Here is a 21,317-nt window from a genome sequence, read left to right as displayed (position 1 = left end):
TTGAAAAAGGGGAAGAAAAGGATGAAATACCCTAAACTAAGGGAAATATGAAAAATTTAACTAAATAAAGGGGATTTAAACTAGTTTAACTCGACAGATTAAACCACTGACCTGAGCCGGTAGAAATACAACACCTCGATCGCTGTAGCGGCAAACAAGATCTGGGGTAACTCAAGCCTAGCATTGTGGGATATAAGGGGAGCCTCGAGCCGGTGGAACCAACTCTCGAGCTTTTAGAGTGGCCGAGTCGGAGCCGAGGTCGGCTCCGAACCCATCCAGCAAGAATGAAGGCGAGATAGACAACTTAACATTATTTTGTTTCCCTGGCAGGAACTGCACTTGTAGGTCCACTTTGCAAGCTAGAGCTGTGTTCAATAGAGTCATGGCTAGTCTGCAAAGGGGGTAGGAGTGTGAACCCCCTTGCTTGTTTATGCACCACATAACTGTGGTGCTGTCTGTCCGTATCAGTAGTTGTCCTGGCTGTAGAAGATCCCTGAAAGCCAAGAGGGCATTCTGTACAGCTAACATCTCTCTTAAATTGATATGTAGGTGCTTCTGATCCTCTGTCCAAAAACCTTGCAGGCCTTTCCCCTGCAAGTGGGCTCCCCATGCGTAATCTGAGGCGTCCGTGGTTAACACTTGGTTGGCTGGAGGCAGACTGAAGGCTTTCCCTTTGTTTTGAAGACATGCCATGGCCCACCAATGGAATTCCTTTTGTAGGCAAGGCAAGACAGCAATCTGTGTGTCTAGACTGTGGCAATGCTGGGACCATACACTTTTTAGGTACCATTGTATTTTTCTCATATGCAGTCTTGCATATGGTATGAGAAGGATGCAGGAGGCCATGTAACCCAAAGCCTGCAGGAATTTCCTTGCAGTTAGCTGAGACATTAACGCCAGGGTTTTGAAAGTTGAAGCCAGCTGAAGTTGTTTTTCGGATGTCAGGAATGCCATCTGGGTTGTTGTGTTTAGAAGAGCACCCAGAAAAGTCATCTGTTGTGTGGGTGTCAAATTTGACTTTTTTATGTTCACAGTGAATCCCAGGTACTTGAGTAGCAGATTCAGCCATGCTGGATGAGGCCTCGGTAGGAGGCAAGCCTTCGGCCGAAGGAAGAACCGAGGACTCGGTTTCAGCCGAAACCGAGACACTCGCGGTTGACTTAACATGTTTCGGCGAAACCGCGGACGCGATGTCGGTCCTTTTCCTGGTTTTCAGCTAATTGTGAAGTCGGGTCTCCGGCGGCATGTTGTAAGCAAAAGCGGGCGAAAAACTCCTCTGCAAACTCCGACCGACGTCTAAGTGTCCGTCGGTTGAAAGAAGCACAGGCTAGACAAGCTGCTACGTCGTGGTCTGGGCCTAAACAAGGTAGGCAGTAAGAGTGGAAATCTTTATGAGGTATTTGTTTCCCACAAGTTAAACAGTTATTCACTTTTTCTGACATCGGCTGAGGCAAGAAAGAGTCCCCAACGGGGTACTTAGCTTTTTAGAAGTCTTCGGTAGTAGCAATCTCTGGTTCTGACCAACCGGCACTTGCGAACAGCTTCTGCTTCGGGCGCCACGCGTCAAGAAAGACTGAGGAAAATGGCGTCGGCTTGTGCCTTTATACCCGCTGAACTGCAGCTATGATGTCGGGTGAAGTGCGACATCAGCCGAGGCCAGACCCAGACTTTGGAATCCGGCCGACCGAAGGGCTGCCTGAGGCAGGACAACCCATTTGTTAGGACTGCAGATGCATCCTTGAAGGACATCAGTGATCTCTTGGAGCTCTGAATGAAAGAATTCTCAAATATAGGAAGGGGATACACCACTGCTGACAAGGATAACTATTTGGAACATTACCACCTCCAAGAACAAATACGGTGCTACTTGAGATTCTACCCAAATGCTATAATTTACTGTTACAGTGACCTTCCCTGAGGAAGACAATATCAGTTGTGGGTAAGTACATGTACCACAACAATACATCTTTTAGAAAGGCTCATTGTTTCAGTAAATCTAGCCTTCCTCCACTGCCCTAAGACGGGAGTATATAGCATCATCACACTAACACAGTTCCATTTTTAGCAATAATTTGTGAAACAAAATATTACATTAATAGGTCCAAATGAGGATCAAAAAGGATTAAAAAAAAAGAAGGCTCATAGTAACAATGACTATGTTTGACGCCCTTAATTACTATGGAATGCTGGTGTGAAACAAGCCTCTGTCTTCATAGCTGCCAGTAAAAACTCTAACTGGTAAAAAGCAGGTGATAATGCAATCTAAATATTACAGTTGCAATGACCCTTCCCATAAAAATTTACTGTTTTGATAAATATACTTGCCCTCAAATGTACTTTCCTTCCTGAACCTAAAATCAACTTAGCAATTTTTAACAGAGAGATTTTGAAGCAACAATTTTTAGGTTGCAGGACAAACAAACGTGGTTTATACAATTACAGTATTTACTTGTCTTATGATTTAGACAGGCCACGCTTCAAAAAGCCTTTAAAAGTCATAAATACTTAGCAGTACTATGTAGTTAACAGGGGTCTACTTCATAACATTGAAATTTCAAAACACTGGATTTCATAACATTGAGACCATAACATTAAAAATTCAAAACACTAAACTCAGAACACTGAAAGTGTGCTTCATAACACTGAAAACTACGTTGCACAAGTAAATAATATCACCTCTACCTACACACCACCCACCTAACAAACACACTTTGTACTACGTTTCTGCAGGGGGGCAAGCCCCCCTGCACCCCCATGTACACCCCATGTAAATTAAATATACCAACTCCAAGATCGCACTACAGTTGAAAAAAGTTAATTTCCTAACCTCAGTGTATGTGACAAACGTAGAAGAAAGTATGTTTGCTTGTTAGGTGTTGTTATAGGTGGAAAGGATGTTATTTACATATGCACTGTAGTTTTCAATGTTATGAGTTTTCATTGTTTTGGGATTTAGATGGTTTGGTCTCAATGTTATGAAATTCAGCATTATGAAATTTCAATGTTATAAAGTTGACCCGTTAGCAGTATGCAGTATCAGTGGGTCAGCAGGTAGCGCACCTGCCTTTGGAGCTGCAAGATCAGGAAGTTGTGGGTTCTATTCCCATCCTAGGTGATTGGACATGCTTCAAAAAGCTTTAAAAAAAGTCAAATACTCAGTAGTACTGTGTAGTTAATAGCAGTATGCAGAGTCAGTGGCTCAGCTAGTAGCACACTTGCCTTTGGTGCTGGAAGATCAGGCAGCTGTGGGTTCTATTCCTATCCTGGGTGACTGGATTTTTTTTCAATTACTGAAACTACAGTGCAGCATTATGGGAAACTGCACTCGAGTGTCCAGTCTTTCAGATGAGATATTAAGCCACACTCAATCTGTTTGATTTGGTGGTAACTCATGACAGATGTAAAATATCCCAAGTCACATAGAGCAGGGGGACTTTCCCAGTGTGCTGGCTAAAATTTCTCTATACAGTATAAATACCACAAGTCTCTCCTGAAAAGATGACACTAGCTTATTGGGAGTAATCTACTCAAAATAAATAGGTTCATAGGTAGGTACTAGGCTATCGGCCCTAAGGCATATACAAGCCCAGCCAAAAAGGTACCCTGGCGTTTGCCACCCAAGAAATTTATTTTCCTGTGAAACTGTTGAGCAGAGGCAAAGAAGTGATCCCCGGGGTGAATTTACTATTTCCCATCCAATCATCAAGATTTTTCTTGAACAGTGCTAATGAGGAGCTTTGTTTAATATAGATAGGTAGTTTATTCCAAAGTATGGGAAGTCTCTGGAACAGGAATCTATCCCTCTGGCATGTTCTGTTTATTGTGGTGACCAGGTTTAGGGTCCCTAGAGCATGTAGCTCGGAGGGAGTGGGATTTCTTTAAGTGGAGCATGTCCAACAGCTCTGGGTATGACATAGCTTTGTATGTTAGGCAGAGATCACCTCTGAGTAGGTGATATGCGACGGAATAAAGCTGGAGTTTTTTGAGATGGTCTGCATAGGGCATCTGTTTGAGGCCGGTAATCCTCTTTGTGTGGTATTTCTGCGGCCTTTCCAGTTGTTGTAGATGTCTTGTGAGGTACATACCAAAAGGGGTGTTGTACTCTGTAATGGGTCTAATGAGTGATGAGTAGAGGGGAACAATGACCTCTTTTTTTCTGGATGAGAAACCTTTTGTGATGAGGTATGCCACGTAGAAGGATTTCCTGACTACTGTGGCAATGTGATTATCAAAGGAGAGACTACTGTCCACCTGTGTCCCAAGGTCTCTTATCACACTTTCGGTGTTGTTGTTGTTCATGGGTACAGAGTTTTTACCAAAGGGGATGACAATGCACTTTTTGGCATTGAGCTTGAGGCAATAGCTTTGATACGAGGCATCTGTCTCAGTGAGGCCCTTTTGTAGGATGTCCACATCGTTAGGAGTTTCGATTATGGCTACTAGTTTGCAGTCATCTGCGAACTTCGTTAACCAAAGACCTTCTGTGTTAGCCTGTACTTCAGAGAAGGAGATACCAAACAGGAGAGGACCCAGGACTGAACCCTGTGGTACTCCACTTGTCACTGGTCTGAAGTCAGATTTGGAGTCTGCTACGTTTATAGTGTGGGTTCCATCAGTGAGCCAGTTGGCAACCCATCTTGTGACATAGGGATTTATACCTAGTTTAGTGAGTTTATCTATAATTCCTGAGTGAGGGATGGTGTCGAAAGCCTTGGCAAGATCTAGATAGGATGTGTGAACCACCTTACCCTCATCTACGGCTTTGGTGACTGCTTCAAAGAAGTCTATCAGGTTTAGGAGACATGATCTGCCTTTTACAAACCCGAACCGGTGGGGTCCAGAGTTTGAAGATTACCAATGTCTTTGTTTATAAGTTCCATGATGATACGTTCCATGGCCTTGCAGACCAGGCTCGTCAGGCTAATGGAGCGGTAGTTCTCTGGGTCAGTGGTGGCTCCCCCCTTGTGGGGTGGGATAACCGTCGCTGTGCGCCATTCAGCGGGCACAAAACCTGAGGTGAGACTATGATTGAACATGGTACTTGGGTGGGGTGCTAGTTCATTCTGTATTTCGTGTAGAACGCAGCCTGGGATGTTGTCTGGTCCCATGGATGCTGTGTTCTTGGCTTTGGAGAGTGTGGTATTAACCTGTGCAGCCGTGATTACAGGAACTTTGCATTCTTCCAGTAAAGAGATGGGCCCTTTAGGGCATGAGAGGGGGGGTAAAGTTAGCACTGAACCTGTCTGCCAGGATGTTGGCAATATCAGTTGGGTATGTACATTTAGTGCCATTGTGCTGTAACTCAGAGCAGATCTGAGTGTTGCCATTGAGATTCTTGACATAGCTATAGAATGCTTTGTGGTCTTCTTTAGAATCAGTGGCGATTTTGTTTTCGTAACTAGCTTTGGATGATTTTATCAGGGATCGCAGTTTCTTACTGAGGCTGTCCAGGGAGATCCTCCACTCATGGGATTTTACTCTCTTTTGCAACAGTTTCTTTCTTCTGTTGTACAGTTTGCTTATGGCAGGGGACCACCAGACTGGCTTCCTTGTTTTGGAGGACATAGTCTTGGTTCTGTTTGGGATAGCACGAGCCATGCACTCGTGTAAGTGCTTATAAAGTCCAATTGTGTAGGATTCAGTAGTCGTAAATGTATGGTCCACCTGCATGGGTGTCATGAAGTTCACCACTTTTGCCTTAAGAAGCATGAAGTTGGCTTTGGAGAAATTTTTTACCATGGTTTCCTTAATGGGTGTGGGGGCAGGATATGGATATCTAGGGTGATTAGCTTATGGTCGGATCGGACCAATGAGGCGCTGACTTCAGGTGTGGAACACCGGTCACTCATGTTGGTAATGACTAGATCTAGGATATTGTTACCCCTGGTGGAGGTGTGGATAAGTTGATCCAGGGCAGTGGAGTTTATGAATTCCAGAAAACATTGAGCGAAGTAGTTGGTACATGAGTAGTTTTCCCAGTTAATGGTGGGGTAGCTGAAATCGCCCATTATTAGGGTGTTTAGTTAAACCCTAATATTTTCCAGTACATCAAGAAAAGAGGAGTGGAAATCCTGGGGCATAGTGGGGGATCTGTAGCAAGCTACAATTTGGATTGCAGTTTTGCCCAGAGTTAGTTGTACTTGGATAACCTCGGACGCATTATGCTGAGCAACTAGCCTGGAGGTGTGGAAATCCATAATGAATATGGACACACCTCCGCCTTTAGCGTTTCGGTCCAGGTTACATGGCCGAAAAGTGTGGTATGAGTTATAGCCTGGTACTGCAGGGATGCTCTCTGGAGCCTTGAACCAGGTCTCAGTCACCGCACAGATATCGATGTTCTCCATTTTAAAGAGTGCCTCGAGTGAGTGCATTTTGAGATTTAGACTTCTAGCATTGAGTAGCATCACTCTCAGTTTTTGCTTGCCTGTTCTTGTTACGGTGGTGAATTTGTCATTTGAACCTTGCCTAAAAAAGGCACTATAAGGCTGGCAAGAACCTTAGCCAGTATTCAGAATCTCAGGGGTGACAGGTGCAGGCCATCTCTGGCAACGCATCGTGGTCTGTCGACCATGTCATTCCAGGCAGACAGATACTGGATCCCTTTAGAATGACACCAGAAGCTTAGCCAATTGTTGAAGTCAATCATTTTGTCTTTGTACTCCAGTATCATTCTGGGTGATGGCAGAATGCTACTCAGGCTAGGGTCATACCTGCCTGGGCTACAAGATGGAGAGCTCTTCCATGTCTCTTTTCATGTAGTCCATGGAGGTATGTCTCAGGTCATTCACACCAACATGGACAATGACAGAGTCATATTTGTACTTGTTGTGGAGTGACCTGAGTGCGTGGGTTATGTGATGGATCCTGGCAGATGACAGTAAACTTCTCCTTGTTTAGCCTGGTGAGTGGGACATCAGTGTGCCTGACTAAAGAGTCACCTATGACTAGTGTGTTGGGTACGTTGCTTTGCCTTATTGGCTGTGGTTGAGTTGCACACTGAGTCTGCTGGCTATGTGTCATTTGGGTTGTGTTGGGGGGGGGGGTGGAGGCTGCTTGCATTTCTGCTTTGGAGGCCTCTGTTGCTTGAGCAGATTATTAATGAGAGCCTCCGAAAATGTTTTTATGTTACTATGTGTGGATTTTGGTAGTGTAGACTTAGTGAGACTATGTGATGAGTGTGGTGTGGTGCAAGTGTTTACCTTCTCCTCTTGACTGTCAAGTTCAGCCTTGGTTGGAGAGAGCTTTACCTCCAGTTTGGCTAGAAAAGTGTATCGCTCACAGGTTGTAGTGTTGGGTGGTAGGAGGAGAGGGTTGTCTGTGTACATGAGGCAATTTCTACATTGCCCCAAGATGCCTAGATTCATCAGATAGACAGGCGAGAACACTGGGAGCTGACCATTGGACATGCCTGAATAAAAAATGACTTTCCTCTAGATAAGTGAGGAAAGTGAGTAAGAGAGCTGCTTTTCTCTAAGCAAGTGAGGAAAGTAAATACCCAAACTGTTTTCCTCTAGGTAATGAGGAAGGTTAAGTGCTGTAGTAATTAGCAGCTTATTCAGTGCTTACATCAAGTTCTGAACAAGTGCAGATCACGAATAAGCAAATTTAAGTACTAAAACTAAGAATCTGTATCTGGACTAAACTAGTGCAAATGCAGGCTTTTAAATCAGAAAGTTGAGAGAGATGGAAAAACTGCCCAAACGGCCAATAACTACAATTTCTGGGCCAGAACCACTCCTTATGTAGTAGATAGGTTACCTAGTGCTTACCACTCCCACTGATAATCTAGAAGGCCTCCCTCCAACACAGAAAGCTTGGGGGGCTCAGAAGCTTACATACAAGTCCTGGATACAGCAAATCTGAATCTGGACTACACTAGTTACAGGAAAGGTAGGAAACAGGCATAGATTTCTTTTTTTTTATACAAAAAAGTATCTAAAACAGCAGTAAAAACAATTCAAATGCAGTGCAAGCTAGCACACTTGAGTATGTAGCAATGTAAGACCAAACATTTTAAAAAATGGAATTAAATTAAAAATGACTAAAAATATGTGCAGAAGGAGTCTATTAGGTAGAATGAGGTAAAGAGATGGGACTGGGGGGAAGTGTCCCAGATCAAATCTACAGTGGGGGCGGGCAACTGCAAAAGCCTCCAAATTTAAACAAGACAGGAACTGGGAGAGTGGGTAGGGGAAAAACAACACCTTCAGCAGAGATCTGAAAAACTATACAGTGAAGCAAAAATAACAGCGCACAACTCTGAAGTCAGCCAGCAATGATATAAAATTAGTCAAGCAACAATTAACAGTACACAACTCTGAAGTGCCAGAAAAATATACTTAACTCTGTACATCTCCAGATAGTTTGAAGAGCACTCTGTCAGGACACAGGAAGGCTCCAGCAATGATATGCAGGCTGTTACTAAGAGGGTGTAATTTTATGCAAGTAATCATTGATATAGTCAGATAACACACAGGATGGAAAACCAGTTATACCAACTTAAGACACAGAGAAATAGGGGGAGGTGGGGAAAAACACCTTCAGTAGAGATCTGAAAAACTATACAGTGAAGCAAAAATAACAGTGCACAACTCTGAAGTCAGCCAGCAATGATATAAAATGAGTCAAGCAACAATTACAGTACACAACTTTGAAGTGCCAGAAAAATATACTTAGCTCTGTGCATCTCCAGATAGTTTGAAGAGCACTCTGTCAGGACACAGGAAGGCTCCAGCAATGACATGCATATGCAGGCTGTTACTAAGAGGGTCTGATGATGATGATGATTATAATATTTATATATTTACGGGGAAGCCAATTTTAAAAAAAAAAAACAGGACAGCACTAAATATTAAACCTCATCATTCACAAAACACTGATGAGTCTTACTGGACCCCATTACTGTATACCCCAGATTGTTCTAAAATGTAACCAAGAAATATAAGTTTAATGACTTCTTTACATACATATTTGGTGCTGTGGTAGCATTGTCGCCTCACAGTAAGACGTTGCCCTGTTCGATTCTCAGCTAGAGTGTCTTCTGTGTGGAGACATGCGTGAATGGGAGTACCTTCATTGAAGGTTGTGCGTTAGGGCCAGCAACTCAGCATGTAAAAATCTACTGCCAATCATTAACGGACTGGAGTTCCGCTGTGGCGACCCTTAACCGGGAAAAGCCGAAAGACACAACACCTACACTAATAAGCAAGTTACAGGAGTTTTCTCTTAAAGTACAACCCTTCTCTTGCACATGCCATAAAACAATCTAATGGCCAAGTATACAATATACTATCTACTAATGGGTCTAAATGGTGAGGTATATTTCAAATAATTGTATGGAGCACTTTTTCTGTATGTATTAGGACGTTTGCTTTATTGTGAGAAACTGATTGACGTATTAAACAAATATTACTGTGTGAAGCTGATTCTATGCTGTGAATGAAAGAAAAGTCACTACATATAGCACTTAAATGATGTATTTTTACTTTCTGAAGACTTCACTTCCTTGAAATTTGTAAGACTGAGACACCATGAGTACTGATCTTTGCCATTAAATTACATTTCATGTTTGCTTGCAAGTGTGCATATTTGTGCATATGTAAATAAATGTATAGATGTACAGTATTATGTACTTATGCACACCTTCTCAATAACCAAATTACAAGATGGGAGAAAACTGGGGTAAGTAGATAGAGATATTAACATATTGGGCAAATGGCTATTACACATGGAATGGTGAAGTTCTGTAGCTTAACTGCTGCAGAAGTAAAAAAAAATAGCACATACAATATTCCTATATGCAAAAAGACTAACTGTATGCATGTGATCAACCACTGTTTTGATCAATAAATGGATCCTCTTACCACATACCTTATCTTAGGTCCTCTGTGTGATGGAAGTGGGAGCACTTTCTTCCGTTTCTTGCCATCAGGTAAGACCACAATGTCAGCTTCGGCTTTAGTCTGAAATCCTGACCAGGTTTTAGGTTTCATTTCATTCTGAGATGCTAGTGACTTTGGAATTTGTTGGTCTGCCTTAGGTTTTTGTTTTTCTGTTTCACCAAGCTGACTTGAGTTCTTCTTTGTTGTGTTGGTGGTTTGCTTTTGCTTTTAAAGAAATGTAATCATAAACTGAAGAACAAAGGACAGACGTGCATCAAAACAGCTTATACAAACAACAATGAAAACAGTTTATCCACTATGTCCGTTTTCTTTACTTAAAGATTATTACTCATCTCTGAATTTCCCAAGTATTTTACAAGGCCACAAGATCCCCCTACTAACATGCCTAAATTCCTTAATACAGATCACCATCTCCACCACCTCTTGAGAGCAGCATGTCAAGTACACATCACTGTTTCTGCAATTTCCCTTACGTCTATCCCTTTATATCACTGCAAGACTGCTGCTAGCTTTGTGGGTTTATGCAAAATTTATTTGCTGAAGTGTATGCAAACCTGTAAGAAATTCAAAGCCCTCAAATGTACTGCAGTGCTTGTGTTCTCCAGTGGGCACACACTAATGTGTTTTGGGACAATCCTGACTGACACTTTCATTCAGAACCTTTATAGTCTTAGCTATTCACATCTTACTCTCCCATGCTACAAAGATGCAAACTTCAGAAGTGAGACATCAGTAGTTGATGCACCAAAATAACTGCTTCCCTTTTCTATGCCAGTTTAACATTCATTTAAAAATAGTTACTGTACAGTATTTTTTGACAATTTATCTTCTTGTACAAGGTGTTAGACCACTAAGTGACTGCTTCTTTTTACCCACAAAACCAGGTAGATATAAATAACACTGTTCTACAATATCACCTTTCAGAACATAGGAAAGGAAAAGTAATGTATTTCCCTGTCTTTAACAATGCTAATTATAATTTTATAACTTGAAAGATCTGCTTTTATCAACAGCATGGCTCTACAGCAAAACAAATTAACTGTCAATATTACAGAAAAAAAACAAGAGTAAACACATGGAAATGACACATGCAGTGTATTTGCTGAGCTTATGGACAAACTGCTATGATTTCTCTCGTCTGTGAGTTATGGGGAAAAGAAGCAGTACGATCCCATGCAAAAAGTACAGTTTTGTACCTACCATAAATGGAGATGTTCGAGTGTTCAGCCTGCTGCAGTCATCACATTTGGGTTATCCTGCCATCAGGCGGTCCCGCAGTTGGCCCGAATTCTAAAGTCTTGGTCCGGCGTCGGTTGCTGTCGCTTCTTTCCTGACGTCAGTGCACCAGGCGTATATAGGAGGCATCCAACGCCATTTTCTTCAGTCTTTCTTGCCGCACGGTGCCCGAAGCAGAAGCAGTTCGCAAGTGCCGGTCGGCCGACACCTGAGATTTTCGAATATAGTTTCAGTCCGAAGTCTTCAATAAAGCTAAGTACCCCATTGGGGAACCTTTTCTTGCCTCAGTCCGATGTCAGAAAAAGTTAACAATTGCATTTCTTGTGGGAAGCAAATACCTCATAAGGACTTCCATTCTTATTGTATTCCTTGCCTAGGCCCAGACCACGACGTCACAGGTTGTCGGTTTTGTGCTAGGTTTAATAAACAAACTATCAAACGCCGTTTTGACTTCGCACGACATTACTTTGGTAGGAAATTTAATTATATCATGCCGTCGGAGCAGCCGACCACTGGCATGCATAAAAAACGCAAGGATAAGGACAGGCAGCCTAGGAACAAGCCAGACTCCGGTTTTCTGTGAGGCGCGATGAACATATAGGTAACACGATGAACATCCACTAGCAAACTCAACATCCCTTTTGTATTTACATTTGTTAAATAAAGGGACACCAAAGAAATCACAACCTCATGCAATAAATGTGAGCAAAAGGCAGTGCCTACAAGGCCTAGAAAAGTACAACTGTGTAGGTAACTTGCCATAAAATTTGATAACTTACTATAATAGTAGCCATTAAAAATAGATCACTGTTGCATTATTTACTTCTGGGACTTCTCCATTAGTTGTCAGTTTTCTTCCCAAAACAGTGCATGTCTACACCTATGCATGCAGGAGGGTGCCGGTATAAGCAATATGTATGTCTGCCCCATCTTCAGGGCTTTCCTACTCCCTGAACACAGGAGGCATCATGTTGGCAGCTCTATGACAGATGCATTTAGGACAAGGTTCATAGGTTGGTACTAGGCTATCAGTCCTAGGGCCTGTACAAGCCTAGCCATAACAATTCCCTGGCTATTTCTTCCCAGAATATTTACTTCCCTGGTCCCCTGTTTAAGAGGGTGACTGACGTGTTCCCTAGGGTGAATTTCCTATCCCAAATCCAATTGTCAAGGTTCCTTTTGAAGAGGGTCAGAAAGGTGCTCAAGCTTGACATGTATGGGCAGTCTATTCCAGAGTATGGGGAGTCTCTGGGTCAGGAACCTATCCCTCCAGCATGTTTTGTTCATTGTGATGACCAGGTTTAGATCCCTGGGACGTGTGGCTCTGAGGGATTGGGATTTCTAACTGTAGCATGTCCAATAGCACTGGGTTTGACAAGGCATTGTATGTTAAGCACAGATTGCCTCTGAGTAGGCAATATGCGACAGAGTACAGCTGGAGTTTTTTTTAGATGGTCAGCATAGGGCATCGACTTTAGGCCTGTGATTCTTTTAGTGAGGTATTTCTGTGGCCTTTCCAGTTGTTGCAGATGTCTTGTGAGGTACATACCAAATGGGGCGTTGTACTCTAATGGGTCTAATGAGGGATGAGTACAGTGGGACAATGACCTCCTTTATTCTGGATGAAAAGCCCTCAGTGATGAGGTGTGCCACATAGAAGGATTTCCTGACCTTCGTGGCTATGTGGTTATCGAAGGTGAGACCACTGTCCACCTGTGTCCCTAAGTCCCTTATCACACTTTCAGTATTTAGTGTACTGCCACCCACGTGGTAATTCATGGGTACATGTTTTTTCCCAAAGGGGATAACTATACATTTCTTGGCACTGAGCTTGAGCCCATGGCTCTGACACCAAGCATCTGTTTCTGTAAGGCCCTTTTGTAGAATATCCACATCATTTGGGGATTCAATAATGGCTCCCAGTTTGCAGTCATCTGTGAACTTTGTTAGCCAGCATCCCTTAGTGCTGGCCTGTACTTCAGAGAAGTAGATGCCAAACAAGAGCGGTCCCAGGACTGAACCCTGAGGTACTCCGCTTGTCACTTGTCTGGAGCGGGATTTTGAGTCGGCTACTTTTACAGTGTGGGATCTGTCAGTAAGCCAGTTGGCAACCCATCAAGTGACGTAGGGATTAATGCCCAGCTTAATAAGTGTATCTATCTAGGTGAAAGGACAACCTGATGGATACCTGCAACAGTCTAAGTCATAGGCACATAAAGGGGGGGGGGTCATATACTGTGCTGGAGCCCTACCCATGTTCAGAATTTTATCCTAGTAGTCCAAAGAGGGGTGCAAGAAGATGATGTAAGTAGCAGAAAGGGGCCCCACCCTGTCCTAGAGGAAGGAAGAGAGTGTCCACTCTAGGGATGGTGGGTGGAGATAGGCACAGCAAGAATCATTCTACATGATCATCTACTACTGTGATAAATTATCTACACAACTGTACTACTTTCTTCATTAGGTCACTGTTGTGTGCTCATTACTTCTGGGATTACTTCCAGAACTTAGATAAGACCGAGTGATGGAAGGGTGCTGCTTGGTATTGCAAAGGAAGCCCTAAATTTTAGCTCTGGCTAACCTTGCAACAACCCAGGAAAAGGTGTTCACTTTGCAGTGTATGGTAAAGGTGTGAAGTGAGGAACAGCTGGGTGACTAGACTGGAGACGGCATTTACTACTTATATAAAAGTCACTGTGTGGCTGCTGTCCTGGTAGAGACAGCCTTCACAGGACAACACAGACAGTGGCCCTTGCTGTGATAGCAGAAATGAATACAGTGGCAGAGCAATCAGGACAGGGTCTATTTTATGACTGGTTACCATTTCCTACTGTCAGCAAGAGAGATCATTTCTTGATTTTCCTGAAGTTCCTGGTCCTATACAGGTAGAACCCAAGCTGCATGTGTACATCTAAGGTTGGTTGCTGGATGGTCTGGTTAACAATGAACTCAACGATACATTTGGCAGGGGTTAGTTCTAAGGCTTATCCTGTCTTTCTGGAAAATGAGTAGAAAAGATAACAGTGTACATTAATGCTTACAGCTCTGAGACTCTCCCTAGCTGAGATAGTGGTTACTGGAAGGGCAGACTTCCAGTACAAGAATTTCAAAGAAGTGCCAACTGCTTATTCAAAAGAAACACAAGTTAATTATTTTTCAGTACACTTTTCAGGCTTGTGCAGGGGAGGGGGTACTCCTTTCTTTGGTAGCCAATTGTGCTGAACCCTCTAGAGAAATTGTTTAATCTGGGAGAGGCTAGATAAGGGTGCATCTCACAGCAGCTTGGCAGACACAGCTGAAAGGTGGACTGTAGGATCATAGGTTGGTACTAGGCTATCAGCCCTAGGGCCTATACAAGCCTAGCCATAACAATTCCCTGACTATTTCTTCAAACAGTATTTACTTCCCTGGACACCTGTCTAGCAAGGCAACTGACATGATCCTCAGGGTGAATTTCCTATCTCCCATCCAATTGTCAAGGTTCCTTTTGAAGACGGCAAAGGAGGCACTCTGCTTGCCATGTATGGGCAATCTATTCCAGAGTCTGGGGAGTCTCTGGGTCAGGAACCTATCCCTCCAGCATGTTTTGTTCATTGTGATGACAAGGTTTAGATCCCTGGAGCATGTGGCGCTGAGGGATTGGGATTTCTTTAAGTGTAGCATGTCCAACAGCTCTGGGTTTGACATGGCCTTGTATGTTAAGCAGAGATAGGCTCTGAGTAGACGATATGCGATAGAGTATAGCTGGAGTTTTTTTTAGACGGTCAGCATAGGGCATCTGCTTTAGGCCTGTGATTCTTTTAGTGAGGTATTTCGGCGGCCTTTCCAGTTGTTGCAGATGTCTTGAGAGGTACATACAAAATAGAGCATTGTATTCCACAATGGGTCTAATGAGGGATGAGTACAGTGGGACAATAACTTCCTTTTTTCTGGACAAAAAGCCCTTAGTGATGAGGTGTGCCACACAGAAGGATTTCCTGACTGCTGTGACGATGTAGTTATCGAAGGTGAGACCACTGTCCACCTGTGTCCCTAAGTCCCTTATCACACTTTCAGTGTTTAGTGTACTGCCACCTATGTGGTAACTCTCGGATACATGTTTTTTACCAAAGGGGATAACCATACATTTCTTGGCACTGAGTTTGAGCCAATGGCTCTGGCACCAAGCATCTGTTTCTTTAAGGCCCTTTTGTAGAATATCCACATCATTTGGGGATTCAATAATGGCTCCCAGTTTGCAGACATCTGTGAACTTTGTTAGCCAGAGTCCCTTAGTGTTGGCCTGTACTTCAGAGAAGTAGATTCCAAACAAGAGCGGTCCCAGAACTGAACCCTGAGGTAATCCACTTGTCTGGAGCTGGATTTGGAGTCGGCTACTTTTACACTGTGGGTTCTGTCACTAAGCCAGATGGCAACCCATCGAGTGACGTAGGGATTAATGCCCAGCTTAGTAAGTTTATCTATGATTCCAGAGTGGGGGATGGCGTCAAAGGCCTTGGCGAGGTCCAGATAGGCTGTGTGGCCGCCTTACCCTCGTCCACAGCTCTGTCTGGAGACTGATTCGAAGAAGTCAATCAAGTTCAGGAGACCAGATCGGCCTTTCATGAACCCAAACTGGGTGGGGTCCAGTGTTTGAAGGTTGCCAATGTCTTTGTTTATAAGTTCCACGATAATATGTTCCATGACCTTGCAGATCAGGCTCGTCAGACTGATGGGGTGGTAGTTCCCAGGATCCAAGGTGGATCCTCCCTTGTGGAGTGGGATAACTGCAGCTGTGCGCCACTCAGTGGGCACAAAGTCTGAGGTGAGGCTATGATTAAAACATGATACTTAGGTGAGGTGCCAATTCATTCATGTTGTACACAGCCCGGGATGTCATCTGGTCCCATGGATGCTGTATTCTTAGCTTTGGAGAGTGCATTTTTTACCTATGTGGCAGTTATTACCAGCATTTGGCAATCTTTCGTTATTGAGATGAGCCCTTTAGGGGGGTAAGGGGGGGGGTGAAGATGACACTGAATCGATCTGCCAGAATATTGGCAATATCCTTGGGATCAGTATATTTAATGCCATTCTGTTGTAGCTCAGAGCAAATCTGAGCACTACCATTTAGATTCTTGACATAGCTATAGAATGCCTTGTGGTTGTCTTTGGAATCTTTGGCAATTTTATTTTCATAACTAGCTTTGGAGGATTTTATGTAGGTTGGCTAGTCCTGCTTTAAGCATGCCACTTCGGTATTTTAGAATCAGTGATCAGTGGCACCTCTGCTATCTTGAGGTCCTGTCCTCCCTCTCTGGCACCAGGAGGAGAATTTTCTTCACTTATAGAGATACGTGACCTCCCAGTGAACGGTATCCTAGATTCCATGAAAACTTTGAGCATGTTTTCAGTGTATTGGTGCCAGAAAGGCATTAAATTCTATCCACCAAACTGGTAGTCTTAAAGTCTTATGGTTGGGGGTGGAAAAGAGACCTTGTCTAAGGACAGTAGGTCTACCATGTCTGGGAGTGTCTAATGGCATCAGTCTGCCATCTCCATTAGCATGTAAAACCAATGCTGTCTTGGGCAGAAGGGGGCCAGGAGAAGCAAACTTTTTTCCCCCCATCATCTTCTGGATGACTGACCCTTGGCAGCAAGAGGAAGTGGAAAAGGAAACACAGACTATTGGCAGGGTACCCATATTATGGAGAAGGCATCTGTCACTCAGGCCTTCCTGCATGCGCTCCTAGAGCAAAACAGTCTCAGCTGTCTATTTTCTTTTGAAGCAAAATGACTCATCTGTGCAGTACTTGCATGAAAACCTCCTGGTGTAACATTCAATTGTGAGGATTTGTCCTACATAACCTGTCCATCATGGAGTTTAGTTTTGAAAGGCTGTACACTGCCTTTAGAAGCATATGGTACTGGACAGCTACTTCCAAAAGTATTACAGCTAACCCAACACAGTGGTTATGATCTTGTTCCCCATGTTTGAGGCATCACAAACTACAGTACTGTCCATCATCCCTTGGAGTGTCCACTCTTTCAAAAGCTGGCTCACTGTCTTTAGGCCATGCAAGGGAGCCAGCATGTCCTTTATGCTGATGTGCTTTTTCCGCCACTGCTGATCTCTGTACCTTGCGATCCTGGGAGCAAGTTTGCCATGCAAAATCAGAGACATCTGTGTATATGGAATGACTGTTGGGCTTCCTGGATAAAGGAGACCCCACATTTACCTTGACCTGTGCCATCCACCAATGCAGTCTACTTGCTAAAAAGGGTAGAATGGAAATTTGTTCATATAACAGCTGAAGTGTTGGGTCCCACAGACCTGACTTGCCACTGCAGTTTTCACATACATAGTCTGTCAAGGAGAATTATCAGGAATGACAGATGCTATGAATCCCAGGACTGCTTCACTCCCTGCATGTGTTTATGCTTTTCATCCATTTGTTTAAATGGCAGTAGGGACCCAAAACGTATAGTTGTGCACACTTACCATAAATGTAGATGTTCGAATGTATTCACTGTTGCAGTCATCACCTGTGGGTTATTTCTGCAGTGGTAGCCCTTGGCCAGCCCAAATACCAGAGTCAATGTTTTTCTGCATCGGCTACTGTCGCTTGTTGACTGATGTCAGGTTGTCAGTGCTATAAAGCAAGGTAGCAGACACCATTACATCAGTTTTTCATGCCCTAACCAGTCAGAAGCCCAAGGAAATATGGTAAAGTGGTCCTGGTGGCTAAAAGCCACCATAAGAAGCTTAGTTCTCCCGAAGGAAAGAGGATATAAGGGGGAAGGAAACCAGGACTGCAACAGTGAATACACTCGAACATCTACATTTATGGTAAGTGTACACAACTGCACTATGTTCTTCGTGTTTCACTGTTGCAGTCATCACCTGTGGGAGGATTTCCAAAGCTGAGGAGAGGGGTGGAAGGATTAGTTAGAGACCTAGGCATGGGTAAGCATGCCCTGCAGAACTGCAAAGGCAAACCCTGCCCTAGCCTTAGAGAAAAGAGGTAGGTGGTAATGCTTTGTAAAGGTATGGACAGAGGTCCAGGTGGCAGTTTCCAAGATGTCCCTGGTGGGAACTCCTCTGAGGAATGCTGTGGAAGTGGAGGCTCCCCTAGTAGAATGGGTATGAACAGACTTACGGGGTTTCCCATGCAATCTGTAGCAGAAATGGATACAATGCGATATCCATTTGGAAATGGGCTTCCCCTCTGCCCCCGGGGCAAAGCTAACAAGAAGTTGGTCTGTTTTCCTGAAGGGTTTAGCACGGTCCAGGTAGTATCTGAGCTGTCTGTGCACGTCTAGTGAGTGCAGAATTCTTTCCCCCTTGTTTTGAGGGTTACGGAAGAAGGTGGGTAGATGTATAGCCTGGTTGAGAGTCACATTATATACCACCTTGGGCATAGAGCAGGGGTTAGTCCTCAGGAGACCCTGTCTGCATGGAAAATGATGAAGGGCTCAATGGCCATCAGTGCCTGAAGTTTTGAAACCCTTCTGGCTAAGCTGATAGCTAGTAGGAAAACAGTCTTCCAGGAGAGGTCTTTCAGTTCTGTTGAAGCAGCAGGTTCGAAGGGTGGTAAGGTTAGTTTTTCTAAAACATAATGGTCCTAGGCTGGCGTGGGTGGCCTTCTGGGAGATTAGAAGTCCCTCTGAGGAATTGTTTAATCAAAGGATGTGAGAACAGGGGCTGGTCTGTATCGAAATGAGCTGAAATGGCTGAGGCGTGGATTTCAATAGAAGAGAAGGAGAAGCCACTATTGAGTAACTCCGCTAGATAGGCCAGGATAAGAGGGACAGAAGGTTGTGAGGAGCTCCCACTTCTGGAATGGCTCCAAAAGCAGAATCTTTTCCATTTCCCTGCGTAAGATTTTCTGGTGCTGGCCCTTCTGGCCTCTGTGATAATGTCTAGGACCTGTTTGCTTAACAGGGGCACCTTGTTTGCTGTTAGAATATTACCCATGCTGACAGTTTGAGTGTCTGCAGGTCTGGGTGCAGCATCCCCACACACACACACACACACCCCCCTGAGTCAAGAGGTCTGAGATCAGGGGAGGCTGCGATGTCAGGCTGCGCAGCAAGCGGTACCAATGTTGGCTGGGCCAATCTGGAGCAATGAGGATAGCCTTTGGTCTTTCCTCCCTTATCTTGATCAGTACCTTGGGAATAAGAGGCAGAGGAGGGACTGTGTACACAAAGAGGGAGTTCTAGGGGAAGGTCAAGGCATCCACCTTCCACGCGAGGTGGTGATGCTCTCTGGTACAGAACTTTTTTAACTGGTGGTTGAGATGCAAAGCAAAGAGATCCACCTCCGGAGTTCTCCACTCCTGAGTGACTTGCAAATAGATTTTTCTGTGGAGCTGCCATTCGTTGGGGTCCAGTAAGTTTCTGCTTAAGTGGTCTGCCAGAGTGTTGTTGATCCCTGGTAGGTATTGGGCTATTAGGTGTAACCACATGGAGGAGGCTATCAGTCAGAGGTTCAGGGCTACCCTGCACAAAGACTGGGTCCCTCCCTATTTGTTGATGTACCACATTACTGTAGTGTTGTTTGTTTTGATAAGGAGAACCCCTGGGCTGAGATGGGGTTTGAAGGATGTCAGAGCCTTTTGTACTGCCATCATTTCCTTCTGGTTGATGTGCAAGGGAAGGTGCTGGGCATCCACCTGCCTGCTAGGTGAGCGCCCCAAGCAATGTCTGAGGCGTTGGTGGTGATTATCTGCCTGCTAAGGCGGAGGATGAAGGTCAGACCCTTGTTCTTGGCACAGGCCCCTGGCCACCGGAGAAACCCAGCCCTTATACAGGGGATCAGAGGAAGAGAGGTCTCTAGAGGCTGAGAGTGCTGACACCAAAGGTTCTTTAGATGCCAGTGAAGTTTTCTCATGTGAAGTCTAGCCAGAGGAATTAGAAGGATGCAAGATGCCATGTACCCAAAGGCTTGCAGGAACTTCCTAGCCGTGAGATGACTTCTGGAAGCCAGCTGGGTAAAGTAGAGAGACAGGCAGCTCTAGTTTTCTGGGGATAGGAAGGCCATTTGGGATGCTGTGTCCAGCAGTGCTCCCAAGAAAATGATCCTCCCAGAAAGTGTTTGCTTTGACTTCTTCTTGTTGATGGTGAACCCTAAGGAAGTTAGGAGGGTTTTGACAAAGAGGAGGTCCTGGAGCAGCTTTACTTTGCACTCTGCCTGAATGAGGCAGTCATCCAGATAAGGGTAAATCTGTATATTTCTCTGTCTGAAAAATGCTATGGCCAGGGCTAAGCATTTGGTGAATATCCTGGGAGCAGTAGATAAGCCAAAGGGCAGCACAAAGAACTGAAAGTGTTCTGAGCCTGCTCTGAAGCGGAGGAATTTCCCGCAGGATTCCTTTACGGGGATGTATAGGTAGGCATCGTTTAGGTCTAGGGTCACTAACCACGCATTATTTGTCAGCACAGGCAGCAGCTGCTGCAAAGTTAGCATTTTGAATTTGGGTCCACCAGGGAGGTGTTCAGAATGGACAGACCCACGATGGGGCACCAAGTGCCCTCTTTTCTTGGAATAAGGAAGAGCCTGGAATAAAAGCCTTTGCCAGTCTGATCTGCTGGAACAGGTTTTACTGCCCCTTGGGATATGAGAGTTTGGACTTGCTTCAATGCCTGTACCTACTGATTTGGAGGAAATTCTGGGTACCCTCTTAGAATTGGGAGTTCGTTGAAAGAGAACTTGTATCCCTGAAAAATTATCTTTAAGATCAACTGGTCCTTTGTTACAGACAGCCAATTTTCTTTGCAGAGGGAGAGCCTTCCTCCCTAGCTTTTGGTGAGTGAAAGGAGGGCAGAGGGGGGAGAAGTCATTGAGAGTTTTTGCCATAGAAGGATGGCTTAGAACTGCCTGCCTTTGGGGCGGAAGTGGTTCACTGTTTGGTTCTCTGCTGTCCCTGGGATATGGGCTTGGGTGATCTGCGGGACTTACGTTGCTCCTGTCTGCTAGTGCAGAAAAGGACCAGTGCTTAGAGGGAAAATTCCTGCTGAACCTAGGAGGTTGAACCTGAAAGAAATCTTTTACTGTTTGCATAGATTTTGTTTCGTCTTCCATCTTTTTAAGCACCTCTTCTGCTTTTACTCCAAACAAGCGGTCCTTATCCAAGGGTGCAGCAATTAATTTAGACTTGACATGATCAGGGAGAGGTTGTTCCTTTAACCATGCGC

The 21,317-nt window shown here is 44.3% G+C and overlaps 1 protein-coding gene across 1 annotated transcript in view; it reads right to left on the bottom strand.

The window, feature by feature from the left end:
- The window catches only part of RBM28 (RNA binding motif protein 28), a 1,154,212-nt gene that overhangs the window by 164,380 nt on the left and 968,515 nt on the right, over nucleotides 1-21,317 (bottom strand). Inside the window, exon 17 of the mRNA XM_044088621.1 lies at nucleotides 9,874-10,109. Within this exon, the coding sequence (XP_043944556.1) occupies nucleotides 9,874-10,109 (236 nt within the window). The remainder of the gene's footprint in view (nucleotides 1-9,873; nucleotides 10,110-21,317) is intronic.

The sequence above is a fragment of the Protopterus annectens genome, chromosome 11.part0, assembly GCF_019279795.1.
Source record: "Protopterus annectens isolate FY-2018-M chromosome 11.part0, PAN1.0, whole genome shotgun sequence".
Lineage (NCBI taxonomy): Eukaryota > Metazoa > Chordata > Ceratodontiformes > Protopteridae > Protopterus > Protopterus annectens.
The sequence above is the reverse complement of the archived record's forward strand: the minus strand, read 5'-3'. Positions and strand labels throughout refer to the sequence as shown.